The sequence below is a fragment of the Sinocyclocheilus grahami genome, unplaced genomic scaffold (genome assembly GCF_001515645.1).
Source record: "Sinocyclocheilus grahami isolate Dianchi unplaced genomic scaffold, SAMN03320097.WGS_v1.1 scaffold170.1, whole genome shotgun sequence".
NCBI classification, from domain to species: domain Eukaryota; kingdom Metazoa; phylum Chordata; class Actinopteri; order Cypriniformes; family Cyprinidae; genus Sinocyclocheilus; species Sinocyclocheilus grahami.
Genome location: NW_015505349.1, coordinates 1,946,069 through 1,962,227, shown reverse-complemented (window position 1 = coordinate 1,962,227; position 16,159 = coordinate 1,946,069). Strand labels below are relative to the sequence as shown.

The window sequence follows — 16,159 nt, the reverse complement described above, 5'->3', positions numbered from 1 at the left end:
CAAGCCATTTCACTCAGCGGCCATCTTTGAAACGCCTCTCGGGAATGCAAGTGCAGCTCCTATCTCTCTGAATGGGGAAACATCAAATTCTCCAAAACTGTTCACCAAGCTTACAATTAAATTTCATATTTGAAATCACCAATGAAATCTGACAACAACTGTCTCATAAATTATGTTTCTTTTGCTCAAATAGTTTTCAGGCTAGACCAGCCAGTGCGCATGCACAGTCCAAAGTGTGCACCTCAGAAAGTTGAATGTTTCTATAGCGACCAGGACTTCTAACGGCAGCTGCAGTGACGCAATGATTTTACCGATTAGCTCTTTTATTCAGAAGGCGGGGATTCCTTTGATGGAGCAGCCATATTGAGCGTTGCATTTTTCCCAATTTAAAACTATACGAGTGACACATCTAGGCTATTCTTTAGTCTTTGGTTAAGTTCAGGTATTGGGTAGGATTAGGGATGTAGAATATGGTCATGCAGAATATGTGCTTTATAAGTACTAATAAACAGTCAATATGTTAATAATAGGCATGCTAATAAGAAACTAGTTAATAGTGAGAATTGGTCCCTATACTAAAGTGTTACCAAAAAATTATTAATTAAAATTACATTTAAAATAGTAGTAAAAAATATAAATATAATATTAGTTTAACAGTTTTGGGCACTACATTTTCCCCATACCATACCTGGCAGTGTACAGTAAGATTCTGGGTTTGAGAATGAGTAGAAAGAGAATCTCACCTTTTACGAGAGTGTGTTTGTCCGTGGGGGAAGAACGTGCAAGGACTCTGAGCTTGGGCCAGATCTTATCAATCCTCTCCTGCTCAATCTATAACACACACACATGCACATACACAGAGCTCAGACATCCATGATTCAGTTTAGTCTGTATTGGTTTGGTGCTGAGATGTCTGAAATTCAATTTTCACGAACCTCTCCTTTCTCATTCCTGATTCTTCGGTTGAAGTCTTTACCCTCCAGGCACAGAAAGTCATCCCCGGGCTGAATGATGCCACACTTGGCAGCAATAGCTCGTGCTGTGTTGATGTTGTCGCCGGTGACCATGCGCACAGTGATGCCTGCCCTCTGACACTTGCAAATGGCTTCAGGGACCTGCGGAGGGAGCAGAGAAATGCTTGAAAAGAGAAAACGCATTCCAAGGACATAGGATACATGTTCTCACTACATACTGTACCTCTGGTCGAACGGGATCCTCAATCCCGACGACAGCGATGCAGGTCAGATCGGTGACAATTTCAGCTTCATTATCCCAGTCAGGCTCGGGGTTGCAGGGAAGATCACGATAAGCGATGCAGATGGTTCGCAGGCCTTCACACGCCATGGGCTCGATCACTTTCTTCACCATCTCATCTCTGTCTCGTGGCTTGAAGTTTCGTGTTTCACCATTGGCACCAAGTATCGAGGAACACCTGAGGTAGAAAAAGAGAAAGCAGGAAGGACAAAAAGAGGTGTTTAATGACAACTAACAAAAGAAACAACAACATCTGAAGTTATGGTTATAATTCCAAGATCTTGTGATGTTTTACTAACTTTTTCAGAAGGATCTCAGAAGCTCCTTTGCTGTAGAGCCGGAAACTTCCATCCGGCATCTGCACCACAGTGCTCATGGACTTGCGTACAGAGTTGAAAGTGTAGACTTTGTAAAGCTTCTCCTCTGGGATCTGCTCTCTCACAGGGGCGTAGTCTCTCTTCAAGTCCAGCAGAAAGCCCAGCAGACCACACTCTGTCTTATTACCAACCTGCTTGGGCAGACCACCTTCCACATCTGGTGGCTGAAAGAGAATTGAAATGAAGCAAGGGACACCGAGAAGAGAAAATGAAAAAAAAAATGTATGAAAACGTTTCTACTTATATTTGACAAGCCAGTATAACAGTAGCTTCCCTCCTGTAAAAAAACATCTTACCAGCCTAAGTTGGCATGCTGGTCTCCCAGCCTGAACTGTAAATAATGTTTGTAATTTTAACAGTAAAATACAGTAAAATGCTGTAAAATTCTATGGTATGTCTGTTACTTGGTTAACGGCAAGTTCCCTTACTATATATGGTGAAAATCTTTAAAAGGGGACATTTTAAGTAATTTTACAGTAAAATAGTTAAATGTACAGACTTGGTTATCAATATATTATACAGGTACAAAACAGAGTAGTAGGATGTACTATTAAAATTATATCAGTTAATGGGATATACTTTTTTTGTTACAGTAAATTTAAGTTAATTCTGTAACCCTAAAATGGTGCTACCATATTTTTTATAGTAAAGTTCTGGCAACCACTGCTGTATGTTTTTACTGTAAGTTTCACAGATTGCACACAGGCAACTTGCCTGGTTTTAAAGGAGTTTTGGGCACTTTTCAGCTAAAAACTAGATTGGCCAGGCTGGGAGTCCAGCTAGACCATCTGAAGACCATTTTGGCCAGGAGGCATGCTAATAAGAAACTAGGAGGCTGGATTAAAAAAAAAAAAAATTATCAGTTTTTTTTTAATTAATCATATCCAATCTCTCACCATGATCTTGGAGGTATAGGCGCAGTTGATAGATATGGCATTGACAATCATCTCCAGGGTGTTATGGTGGATCTGGCTGGGGTCCGGTATCTCACGGAAGTGCTGGTCATTGATGTAGGACTGTACTACAGTCATGCGGTTGGTGGTGAGGGTGCCGGTCTTGTCGGAGCAGATGGCAGTGGCATTGCCCATTGTCTCACAGGCATCCAAGTGACGCACTAGGTTATTGTCCTTCATCATTTTCTGAATTAACAGCAACAGAAGATTTGGGTGGTGAAAAAACGGTGTTGACAAAAGCAAAACATGCTAAATATATTACATGAAAAAACATCCAGAGAAAATTTTTTATTTTGTTCAAATTTGCTTATGTAATCTGTTAGCTCTACAATACATTTAATTTGCTGTTTACACACACACACACACAGTGCACCTGTTCTCTCTCACCTTAACTGAATAAGCCAGGGAGATGGTAACAGCAAGGGGAAGACCCTCAGGCACAGCTACCACCAGCACAGTCACACCGATGATAAAGAATTTGACAAAATACTGCACGTAGATGGGCGTGCACTCAGGCAACCAGCTCCGCCCCTCCACCACAAATGTCTCGATCACAAAGTACAGCACCAGAATGATAACTGTAATGGCTGACATTACAAGACCTACAAACAAAACCGCATAATAAATAATCTTCATGATACTTGCAGATTAATCTTAAATCAATCTATTGACTATAAATACAGTAACAAATAAAGTAACGGATTACTTATCAAAATTACAGTATAATATCTGATTAATTTCTAATTATTTAATTTATTTATTACGGAAAAATAAAAATAGGGGTATATTTTAGGTGCCATAAACTAAACTTTTCTTTGACTTTTTTTATGAGAATTATTTGTGTGCATGATAAACTATTGTGATTGTGAGAGAAAACACTTATGCTTAACATGTAACATGTAACAAAATACATAACACTTTTCATAAAAAGTAACAACATTACAAAGTTGTGGCCTAATGGTTAGAGAGTTGGACTTGTAACCCGAAGGTTGCACAAATTGCAAATATGGGTTACCATACTTGTCACAACACTTTCACTTTTTTCACTTTCAGTTAGTGGTCAGTAGCTGCTCAGTTAACATTGTGAAAATTTAGCACAAAAGTAACTTAACACATCAATTTCAATAACAAGTAGCAAATTCATTAGTCAGCACTTCTCAGTAAAGGCGAGAATATGTCAAATTAATATGTTACATTCCATGAAAAATAACAACGTAACACAATTAGCCGGTACTTTCTCTCAGTTAACAGTGACAAAATGTAGCACAACATGTAACATGTTACTTTCCATAAAAAGTAACACAATTAATCACTTACACTCCATTATTGGTGAGAATATGTAACAAAAGTAGCACAATGTGTTACATTCCATGAAAAATAACATTGTAACACAATTAGCTGCTACTTCCTCTGAGTTAACATTGAGAAAATGTAGCACAAGCATTTAACATGTTACTTCCCATAAAAAGTAACAAAAGTAACAAATATATAACAAAAGTAACACAATGTGTTACATTTTATAAAAAGTAACAATGTAACAATTGGCGAGGGCTTCCTTTCAGTTAAGAGTGAAAAATGTAGCACAAAATGTATCATGTAAACATTTAACACTTACTTTCCATAGAAAGTAACAACGTAATACAATTAATCAGCACTTCCACTCAATTCATTGAGAGAATATGTAACAAAAGTAACACAATAAGTTAAATTCCATAAAAAATAACAATGTAACACAATTAGCGAGTGCTTCTTTTCAGTTAACAAAAGTAAAATATGTTACTTTCCATAAAAAAAATCTAGCACAAATAGTTACTTTTTAAAGAAGTAATGGAATATTGTCACACTTTACTTTTAAAAGTAACATTCTTCAACACTGAATATATCTTTGCATGAGGATAAAAAACAAAAGACAAGAGGATCAGCAAAGCAGAGTGTAAGTGTGTCAGAGTGAGGTGATTTATCTTTCCATATGACATCACCTCGTAATTGGCCACATGAAGTCCCACGCACCTGCTTTGCCAATCTGTACAGCAAGTTTGGTGAGTTTGCCCTGCAGTACAGACTTCTCCTTCTTGGGCACGTTGGCTTTTTTCTTCTCTTTCTCCTCCACTTCTCCGCCCTCTGCACTCTTCAGAGGCTGCATCTCCATGGCAACGGCTCCATCCTGCTTTTTGGCTGGTGAGTGGGACATGAGTTAGCGTCACTACATATGGACAACAAATCTGTCGTGTCACAACTCAGAGCATCGCGAGAGTCTTCCGGCAAGAACGAGACTCATTCAAAGTTCTGAATACCTTTATGACACACATAGAATATTTACGCTCAAAGTGGCATACACACATACTCTGGACACACAACGAAGGAAAGCAAGACAAATGTGGACACGCATAGCATAAACACTGACATCGGTTATAGTCGGACCACAACAAGTTCTCGAGTTCTACAGAGCTGGCACTATTCAGCAAAATGTGTTTGGGTGCTTATCCTCGACACCGGAAACAATGAACAACGGTTACACTGTACTACGCAAGGAAGCAGTCGTCATGTATGCCGTTAAGCATCCGTGTGTGATGTTACACAAAGAGTGGCTGTGTGCATACATGGTATTAGCGCTTATATTTCCCGTTGCTAACCTCATATAGCAACAACGTAGCTGAGGAGTCCACAGAAATTTTCCACAACAAGAAAACAATTAACCCCTCATTCTCTCCATTCATCTACTCTACTATCCCTGTGGTACCTTTATTTTGATTGGTCTCCACAGCTGCCTCTGGCTGCTTGCCTGTGAGAGAGAAAGACAGAGAGAGAGAGAGGGAACAAGGGAATAAAAAGCGACAGACAGAGACAGAATGAGAGACAGGGCACACAGTGTTCTTGAGTGGGGAAAATGAGAGCGCACAGAACTATGGAAACAGACACACAAATGCAAACATATAGCACACACATTGAGCTGGGCTCTTGAACTGTGACATTTTAAACCTGTGAATGCACTCCACCACAATTCTGGGCTAATCCAACTCTACTTAGTGCTGATTGTAGTCACTTCATCTATGCTGAAGGTGTTCTGTAACTCAAGTGGACTCAGAACAACAGGGCTGCGGATTACGTACCATTGGTGATGCCACTTGGTTTGGCCATAGTTGTTAGTGAGTAACTACTGTCCTCTGATTGGATAGAGAAACAAAGGGATAATGCAGGTGTGGAGGAGGGGGATCGTGGGAAATTGTTAGGATTGGGTGGTGGTAGAGGTAAGAAAAAGAGAAATTAATGATGGTCATGTGGTACTAAGGAAAACTGAAAAAAGACAAAACTGCATGTACGTAGATTGTTAATATGAAAGTACTGGCAGTACTTCATCAGTTTCCTACAATGTGACGTTCCTGCAAGACGATCCTGCTTCATGTAAAAGATTGTTTTCTAATTCTTTTGTAACAGTTATTTGGGCTGTCAACATTTTAGTAAATGAGTAAATTAATAATCTAGTTAATTTAACGTGATTCATTATCAGCAAAGATTCACAAGCTATAGAATGGAACAGAACGGACGGATCTTGAGACATGTTTTTAACTACATTTCACTTGTAGTGTCTTAAAATGCAGCACTCATGGTGCATGAAAAAATGTGAAACAGCGCAACGGCCAAAGACATAAATCAATAATAATAATAATTAAAAAAATAATAATAAAAAATACTCCAGAAAGAATAAAAGCACACGTCTAGTGTGAATCTACTTTGTGAAGCAAACAATATATTGATCTACTCAATGAGTTACTCTTATACAATATCTTTGAATTACCATCATTTGGAGACTTTTCTCTTCAAATATTTATATATGCAACAGAGCTATTATAGTTTACTAAAACTAAAGCTGAAACTAAAATATAAAAAAATGAAATTAAATAAATGTTAACGGAAAAAAAATGTTTACAACTTTTTTTTTAAATTTCAGCTAGTTGCCAAGGCAACATTTCTCATTTTAATTTAGTCTAACTAATTAATTTAGTTTTCATTTAAACTAACGCTTAAATAAAAATGAATAAAAACTATAAACACATATTTATAATTGGTAGTCCTAATTGTTATACCTGTAGTTTTTATAGCCTCCTGTTAAATGAGACACCACATAGAATTTTTATATATTAAAAATTCATACTGCAGGACTGCAAAAACCTTTGGAAAAAAAGAAAGAAAACTAAATATACACTATCCCTCATGCATACATATAGATTTTAACTTCAAATCTTAAATGGTGAATAAAAAAGGTTTGTTGGCATTATTTGTCATATGTGCATTCTTATAAAAGTACAGACTACTCTACAATTATGGGTATCAGAAAAGATGCATAAATATTACAAATCACATTTGCAAAAGCAAAAAAGACAATTCAGTTGTGATTGTGAGGCAGTTCTAAGTCTGTTCGGTGGCTGATGACACATATAGAGCGATTCAGTGGGACAGTAACAGAACATGGCGCCACTTCATCCTTCATCCACCCACATCCAACCTTTGCTCTATCTCCCTCTCTCTGTTTCTCTCTTTCGTTCCCTTTCTCTGAATAATTAATCAGCCTACTCCAATATAACTCCTAATCCTTCACTATTCCCTTCTCTCCAGTCTCCTCTCTGTTGGCTGCAGGTTAAATTACCCATGACATGAGCCATAAAGTTTGCAGCAGTGGAGCTCTGCTTGTCTCTCTTGCTCGTCTTACCATTCATAAATATTCCTGCAGGCTCCAAGCCCACTGGTCCTCCATTCATATCCAACCCATCTCTCCCTTATGTAAGGATCCCCCACCCCCTCTCTCTCTATTCTCTACTGTCTGGTAGTGCTACTCACAATGTGTGCAGTCCTTCTCACTACATCCTACACCAGCCTCAGCATTTTCTATTACGGTATTACGGTATGTTTTGGTTGGTGTTTGATGCTCTTCCTTCTTACACCTACCTTTCTTTTCTTTCTTCTCCTCCTCCCCTTCCCCAGCTCCCAGTAGAGTGAATATGATGCCAGTCTGAGAGTTGACTCCAACTGCGGTCACCAGCATCCTGCCTGATCCCTCCATCACATGGGTACCTGAGAAAGAAAGATTGAGAGAGAGACAAACAGAGTAAGGAAAAGACACAATGTAGACATGAATGATTGATATTTTATTGTAGCATTAATGGAAAGACTCCCCAAAAATTCTGCAAAGGTTGTCCCAACTAGCCTCATAGAACTAGTGTAAATAAATAATTTCCTGTTGAACACTGTTGGCGATATGTGGCCTCGCAGCATGCACTGCAGCATCAATAAATTATGTTCTACCCTTCTGTTTCAAAGATTGTCATTTCATATCAAGCCAACATAAAACTACATGTAATAGTAAAATCATACCTTTTATATTTATGCCAGTAAATATATTTAGAATGTCTAAGTTAATAAAAAAACAATGCATTTAAATAATTGTAATTTTCTTGTAAAGTGACCTAGAGCTTTGTAATAATATGTTTCATGTAAAATTCATTTTTTAAAAGCTCAAGTTCATTTTACAAGAAAGTGACAAATTTCTATAATAACAACAACGTTTAAATTAATAAAAAAATAGTACAATGAAATAATTAAACATTTCTTGTAAAGTGACCTTGAGCTTAATAATAATAAGTTTAATGTTTCAATGTTCAAAGCCACTTTACAAGAAAATGACCAATTTCTATAATAATAATAATTTATATAGTGCTTTTCCAAAGATTAAGGTTGCTTTACAAAAAAAAAAGAAACTACAATTTTCTCTAATTTTCTAAATAAGTAACATTTTACATTTAGTGCACAAATTCAAACTGGCTAAACAAAGTAACGTTACCGAAGACAGTTGTAAGACAGCTCATATTTCTGTGATTATTTTCACATTTTCTCAACAATTCCTTTTAGACATTGACTATTTATCTTCAAATACAGACAGCCTGGCCTGCTGCAGTTCATCATTAGCATTTGACTCCAGACCGCACACAACAACAGCCTCCATACATCAACTTCACAAAAATATCATTAGGATATTATTCAATAATATCATCAGTAGAGCAGGACAGCCTCATGAAGAGAATGGAGTTATCATCCCAAGTGTCTAAGAATAGCATGAAGGAAGGGAGAGGTCATGCACCAGTGCTCACAGCAGGAAACAGAGATTCTTAGATCTAATTATCAACATCTGGATGCCACTGCAGCATCTCAGTTATTCTGACACACAGAATGCGGACGCTCCGAGTGCTTTGTGCTGCTGACTGACAGCTGAAGGAGCGCAGCCGAGAGGGGAATACAAAATTACTTCAGACACTTTCAAGAAAGATTGACCAGTCTCTTAAGGAGAGTGATGGGCATCAACCTTTAACAATGATTTTACTTTAATACACAACAACTTTTTTGCTACTAGCATAAAGGCCTATTCACACTAAGAATGATACCTATACAAATAATTATAGCCATAACAATATTAGCATTCACACCTACAGACAATATTGTTCTGTTTGTTATAAATGCTGCGGTTACTGTATAATATCTGCCACTCTAAATGCTCAAGCTCTTTAAAGTCAGTGGATTCTGACTGACTGTCAATATTTTTATTGTTCATGAATCATAAGCCGAAAAAAATGTCCTTAAAATGATTCCAGCGAGCAATATCATTATAGTTGTGTTATGGACTTTTAAACAAATATTTAGGCGATTGTTAAAACTTAATGGCCCGGTTTCACAGACAGGGCTTAGCTTAAACCAGGACTAGGCCATAGTTCAATTGGGATTTTAAAGTAATTTTTATAAACATGCTTTAGAAAAAAACATTACTGGTGTGCATCTTGAGACAAAACAAGGGCACTGACATATTTCAAGATCAATCATTGCAAGTTTCTTTCAGCTGAAACAGCTCAGACTTACATTTTAGTCGGGAACTAGGCTTAAGCCTTGTCTGTGAAACCGGGGGTATAGGTATAGTTAACGTTAAAATCCTTGGTTTATTGGTGAATCATTGGTGATTATTATATACAATCCACCCACCATTATATATGGTCTAGCAACATCTACTGTATGATCCACACATGCTTACCAGAGAGAAGCATGGGGTCCTTTTCGACTGACTTCCGCACATGGTCTGATTCACCAGTTAAAGAGCTCTCGTCGATTTTCAGGTCATTTCCCTGAATCAGGACCCCATCAGCAGGTAGGAGGTCACCTGAGAGAGGAAACAAAAGTGGGACAAATAAATATCCCGTGATCTGTAGAGCATCCTTAATATCCCAAAAAGCATTCACTGTTCCTACCAATAATGCTACATTGCACAGGATACATTATCAACAAATGAGTTCCCATTGTGATTTGTGGAAATGTGAACATTACTCTAAAAATGTCCCAGTGTTAATCCACACCTTCCTCATATTGGATGGGTTAAGCCTAATCTCCGCATTTATTTCATTCTCCGGGCTCAGCAAAACAAGAAACTGACCGTATTTGACCTGGGCCATGTCCCCAACCACCATCTCGGCGACGGGGATCTGGATGACGTTTCCATTGCGCACCACAGCGAATCGCTGCTCCAGCTCGATGCGGCTCTGCAGTCCCCGGAACTGTTTCTCTTTACTCCAGTCGTTGAAAGCCGTCACCAGCACCACGCAAATGACGGAGAGTAGGATGGCTGCACCTTCGATCCATCCTGCCTCTGCCTCCCCCTCATCTTCAGTTCCTCCTGACCCATTTCCACAACCTGCAGAGGTTAGAAGTTCATTATTACATGGGCGTCTGGAATACTTGATTCTGATTAATCAATTGCAGTTGATGCTGGAAGCAGATGCTTTCCAGATGAAGTGCTCTTTAACAGACATCTTGGAGACGTATGTGTGCTATCCTTGGACCCCATAGCTATACTTGGGCACTCTTTTTGTTGCCTGATTAGAGATTATAGAACATCACTTTATATGTATTTATTCGTAAACATCGAAATATGCTAATAAATGTCATTTAAACACCACATCATAGGCATAAAATATCTTTTAAACAATTTAAACAAAACACATTATATTAAAGAACCAAAAAATGGTAAATTCTTTTGTGTTTTCAATTAGCAAGCTAACTAGCATAGCACAATCTGGTTAAGGAAAGCTCTTTTGATTAGCTAGACTAAGATATCATGACAACACACTCATTTTTCCAAAAGGGTCTGGCTGCAGCTGGCGCTTGCACTCTCAGACTTGCACTCTCAGGCTTGCACTCTCAGACTTGCACTCTCAGGCTTGCACTCTCAGACACTTGTACTTCCACTAGCGACGTCACTTGCAGTCTTTTTTATTTTGTTTTATTTATTGATTACTTTTTGTTTGAATCTCTCAACATTTTACAACAGTAGCTAGGTGGTGAAGACAAGAGAAAATAAACTAAATTACGAAGTCACTTGCAATCGCCACTTGCACTCTCCGATACCTGCGACGTCACTTGCAATCGACACAAATCTTGCGTGTTGCCAATGGAGACAAGACGCTGTGGTGGTGATTTAATGATTATTTATTTTATTTATTTATTTATTTAGTCATTTAGCAGATGCTTTTATCCAAAGCGACTTACAAACGAGGACAACAGAAGCAATCAATTGTAAAACACGTAATGTAGCTTAATGGACAAAGTCAATGATATAAAAGAGCTGTAGACAGTTTATTCTATATGGAAAAACCCTTAACATTTATTCTGGGCTCACCTGCTTGCCTGTATATTAGTTATGTAGGCTATATTTTAATAATGAAGAGCATTGAGTTTGGTCTTTATCATCTTAGTCCATTATCCCACATTATGCCATGTTTTGCGGTGTGGGAGGAAAAATACTATATACATATTCATTATATAAATAAACTGTATATTTAATTTGATATTTTAATAGCATCTTAATACATTAAGCCATATTAAGTGTTTATGTTTTTCTACAGGAGGAAAACGCTTAACGAGAGACTTTGTGCATTGCGTTCATATTCTGCTGTTCTGTGGCCACGGATTTGCGGGTCTTGTCTTTTTCTTGCAGGACCCTGTTATTGTACTAAATTAGTTTTAATCATTAAATCACCACCACAGCGTCTTGTCTCCATTGGCAACACCCACGATTTGTGTCGATTGCAAGTGACGTCGCAGGTGTCGGAGAGTGCAAGTGGCGATTGCAAGTGACTTCGTAATTTAGTTTCTTTTGTCTTGTCTTCACCACCTAGTTACTGTTGTAAAATATTAGGAGATTCAAACAAAAAGTAAATCTATCAATAAATAGAACAAAATAAAAAATAATAAAGACTGCAAGTGACGTCGCTAGCGGAAGTGCAAGTGTCTGAGAGTGCAAGCCTGAGAGTGCAAGTCTGAGAGTGCAAGTCTGAGCGTGCAAGCGTCAGCTGCAGCAAGACCCTTCTCCATTTTTCAGATACTGAGAAAAGCCTTTCTTTAATGTCTTTCAAATTGCTCTGTGGCCTCTGTCTCGTTTCATACCAACACAAGTTTGCTGTCTTCTTGCAACTCAGAATGATTAGCTGACTGACAAGCTTGTGCACTTCATTATTATTTTTTTACATACATTGATACATACATCAATTCTAAAGTTTGGAAGAATATTTTTAAAGAAATGATTACTTTAATTGAGCAATTAAATTGATTAAAATGACAGTAAAAGTCATTTATAATGTTACAAAACATTTCTATTTCAAATATTAACTGAATCAAAAGACATTTAAAAAAATGCTAATGTCAATGTCTAAAAAACATAGTGTATTATCATGATATCTTAAAGAATGTGAAAAAAACATTGCTGCTTTTACTGTTTATTGATTAAATAAATGCAGCCTTGCTGAACATGAGACTTTTAAAAACATGAAAAAAACATTTTAATGTTAGTGTATGGTAAGCATAAAACATTTGATAGATGACTAGATGCTCAGCAGTCTCCAGTTAAAGCGAGAAAACAAAAATATCACTTGGAAGAACAACAAACTGGTAAGAGACAGAAAAACTGGATAGGAAAACCTTAAAATAGAAGAAGACTTTTTATATTGTAGCTACATATGTTATGCTAACTAATTTATAGAAAAAGTGACTTGGACTGCAGATTAATATTAATATATTAATATTATATATGAATTAATGTTGTAATACTGTTGCAGTTTTTATACTGCAGTGCTAGTAGATACAAGAAATAATAAAATTAAAAAAAATTATATTAAAAATCAGTTTTTAATGTTAGCAAATAGCCATGTAATTAATAGGATAATGTGCAGTACAGCTGGCAACATTAAAAATCGACCTTTTCAGAAATCTGTTCATCCTGCCAGGGTTTATTTTGCAATAATGCTTGGCTGGTTGTACATTATGCCTTCCTTATGCAGAGTGACATAGGTTATGCTGTTATCAATGATTTCCTCAGAGTTTGACTGTTTTGCTATTGCAGGGGATTTTAATATTCACATAGATAATGCAGAAATCAAAACTATAAGAGAAATTATAACTGTTTTAAACACTTTTGACCTGATTCAGCATGTGCATGGACCCACAAACAATCAAGGACACACTCTATAGATTTACTCTTATTATTTCATCCATTGTTATTAAGGATGTAGCACTATCTGATCACTTTTGTATTTTCTTTGATATATTGATCTCTGCTACCATGGAATCTAGATCTGTCTCTGTCAGAAAGAGATGCATTAACGAGAACACTAGTGTGCTATTATGAAGGCTATATCTTTAACACCAAGCATTTCTGCAGACTCTGTTGATCTTCTCCTTGATTCCTTTAACTCAAAAGTTAAGAATGTTATTGATGATATTGCTCCTGTGAAAGTCAGCAAGAAGACTGGCAGACAAAAATCACCTTGGAGAAAATCAACAGCAGTACAGTATGAAAAGACAATGCAGAAAAGCTGAGCGGATGCGGCGGAAGACGAAACTTGAAATTCACTATAGCATCTATAAAGACAGCCTTCATGCTTTCAATGTGGAGCTAGCCACAGCCAGACAGACCTTCTTCTGAAACCTTATAAACAGTAGCTTAAACAACACTCGCACTGTTTTTGCTACTGTTGAGAGACTGACAAACCCTCCAAGTCAGATTCCCAGTGAAATGCCCTCCAACAGCAAATGCAACGAGTTTGCTTCCTTCTTTGCTGAGAAGATCAATAATATCAGAAAGGCGATTAGCACATCCTCAAGTTATGCAGAGGTTAGACAGATTCGACCGCAATGTCAAAAAGAAGTTACTATGACTGTTTTTGAAGCAATTGATAGCAAAATTTTGGAAGAAATAGTACAGCACCTTAAATCGTCAACCTGCTATCTTGACACACTTCCCACATCTTTTAAAAAAAAGTGTTCTTAACTGTTTAAGCAGATCTCTTAAAAATGGTGAACGCTCACGTCTTTCTGGGACTTTTCCAAACTCCCTGAAAACCGCAGTTGTTAAGCCCCTTCTGAAAAAGAGCAATCTTGATAACACCATATTGAGCAACTATAGACCAATATCAAATCTTCCTTTTATCGGCAAGATTATTGAAAAGGTCGTTTTTAATCAGCTGTTCAACTACTTAAACTCAAATGGATACCTGGACAATTTTCAATCTGGTTTCCGACTGCATCACAGCACAGAGACAGCACTCATTAAGATAATAAATTATATTCACTTTAATTCTGATTCTGGCAAAATATCAGTGCTGGTACTACTAGATCTTAGTGCTGTGTTTGACACTGTCGATCATAACATACTTCTAGAGAGACTGGAAAACTGGGTTGGGCTTTCTGGGATGGTAATCAAATGGTTCAGGTCATATTAGAAGGGAGAGGTTATTATGTGAGTGTAAAAGAGCATAAGTCTAAGTGGACGTCCATGAAATGCGGAGTCCCACAAGGCTCAATTCTTGCACCGCTCTTGTTTAGCCTGTATATGCTCCCACTAAGTCAAATAATTAGAAAGAAACAAATTGCCTATCACACCTATGCTGATGATACCTTTACCTAGCCTTATCGCCAAATGTCTACAGCCCCATTGACTCCCTCTGCCAATGCATTGATGAAATTAACAGTTGGATGTGCCAGAACTTTCTTCAGTTAAACAAGGAGAAAACTGAAGTCATTGCATTTTGAAACAAAGATGAAGTTCTCAAGGTGAATGCATACATTGACTCTAGGGGTCAAACACCTAAAAATCAAGTCAAGAATCTTGGTGTGATTCTGGAGACAGACCTCAGTTTCAGTAGTCATATCAAAGCAGTCACTAAATTAGCATACAATCGTCTCAAAAACATTGCAAGAATTAGATGTTTTGTTTGTTCATAATGGGTTTTCATGTTTTTGAATCATCGCTCTGGCCTGACAGGGCATCATCACAATATGGTAAGGGGCGTAACATTTCCGTCACACGTTTGAGGTATTCGGCCAATCACAACGCACTGGATAGCTGGCCAATCACAGCACACCTCACTTTTTCAGACCGATGAGCTTTGTAAAAATCGACACGTTTCAGAAAGGCGGGGCATAGAGGAGAAACAATAATGTACAGTATGTGGAAAATAATGTGTTTTTTTAACCTTAAACCGCATAAACACATTTCATTACACCAAATACACAAAATAATGTTCTTTTTAGCAGCATCATATGACCCCTTTAAGATTGATTTTAAAGTAATTTTACTCTTTTATAAATCACTCAATGGCCTAGGACCTAAATACAGTACATTGCAGAATGCTCACTGAATATAAACCTAACAGACCACTCAGATCTTTAGGATCGAGTCAGTTAGAAATACCTAACTGGGTTCAAACAAAACAAGGGGAGTCCGCTTTCAGCTATTATGCCGCCTGCAGTTGGAATCAGCTTCCAGAAGAGATCAGATGTGCTAAAACATTAGCCACATTTAAATCCAGACTCAAAACTCATGTTTAGCTGTGCATTTATTGAATGAGCACTGTGCTATGACCAAACTGATTGCACTGTATTATATGTATAATCATTTTCTATTTTTAACTGTTTTAAATGTATTTTAAATCAATTTTTTGTGTTTTATTGTTGTGATGATTTTTAATGATCATTTTACTTCCTTTTACATAAAGCACCGCCTGCAGTTGGAATCAGCTTCCAGAAGAGATCAGATGTGCTAAAACATTAGCCACATTTAAATCCAGACTCAAAACTCATGTTTAGCTGTGCATTTATTGAATGAGCACTGTGCTATGACCAAACTGATTGCACTGTATTATATGTATAATCATTTTCTATTTTTAACTGTTTTAAATGTATTTTAAATCAATTTTTAAATCATTTTGAATTCCTTGTTTTATTGTTGTGATGATTTTTAATGATCATTTTACTTCCTTTTACATAAAGCACTTTGAATTACCATTGTGTATGAAATGTGCTATATAAATAAACTTGCCTTGCTTTGCCTTGCCTTATGCAGAACTCAATGTGCGATTGTATAAAACTTTGAGAGTTCTTTGCCACAAAGATACATGTTTTACTGTTTATTTTTCCAGAGAACCCCTAAACTCGTTTTCTCTTTCTCTGCATTCCTGCTTGACATCCTCTTTTCTCACCTTCATTCTC

The 16,159-nt window shown here is 37.2% G+C and overlaps 1 protein-coding gene across 6 annotated transcripts in view; it reads right to left on the bottom strand.

The window, feature by feature from the left end:
• The window catches only part of LOC107593407 (plasma membrane calcium-transporting ATPase 3), a 58,285-nt gene that overhangs the window by 17,833 nt on the left and 24,293 nt on the right, over positions 1–16,159 (bottom strand). For 3 of the 6 annotated variants that reach the window (XM_016283126.1, XM_016283127.1, XM_016283123.1), the window contains exons 4-15: positions 10,053–10,310; positions 9,657–9,782; positions 7,529–7,654; positions 5,695–5,748; positions 5,325–5,366; positions 4,595–4,759; positions 2,972–3,186; positions 2,528–2,770; positions 1,554–1,795; positions 1,198–1,432; positions 936–1,115; positions 744–831 (exon numbers count right to left, since the gene is read on the bottom strand). In XM_016283126.1, the coding sequence (XP_016138612.1) occupies positions 744–831; positions 936–1,115; positions 1,198–1,432; positions 1,554–1,795; positions 2,528–2,770; positions 2,972–3,186; positions 4,595–4,759; positions 5,325–5,366; positions 5,695–5,748; positions 7,529–7,654; positions 9,657–9,782; positions 10,053–10,310 (1,974 nt within the window). The remainder of the gene's footprint in view (positions 1–743; positions 832–935; positions 1,116–1,197; positions 1,433–1,553; positions 1,796–2,527; positions 2,771–2,971; positions 3,187–4,594; positions 4,760–5,324; positions 5,367–5,694; positions 5,749–7,528; positions 7,655–9,656; positions 9,783–10,052; positions 10,311–16,159) is intronic. The other 3 variants (XM_016283128.1, XM_016283124.1, XM_016283125.1) reach the window with 2 other exon arrangements.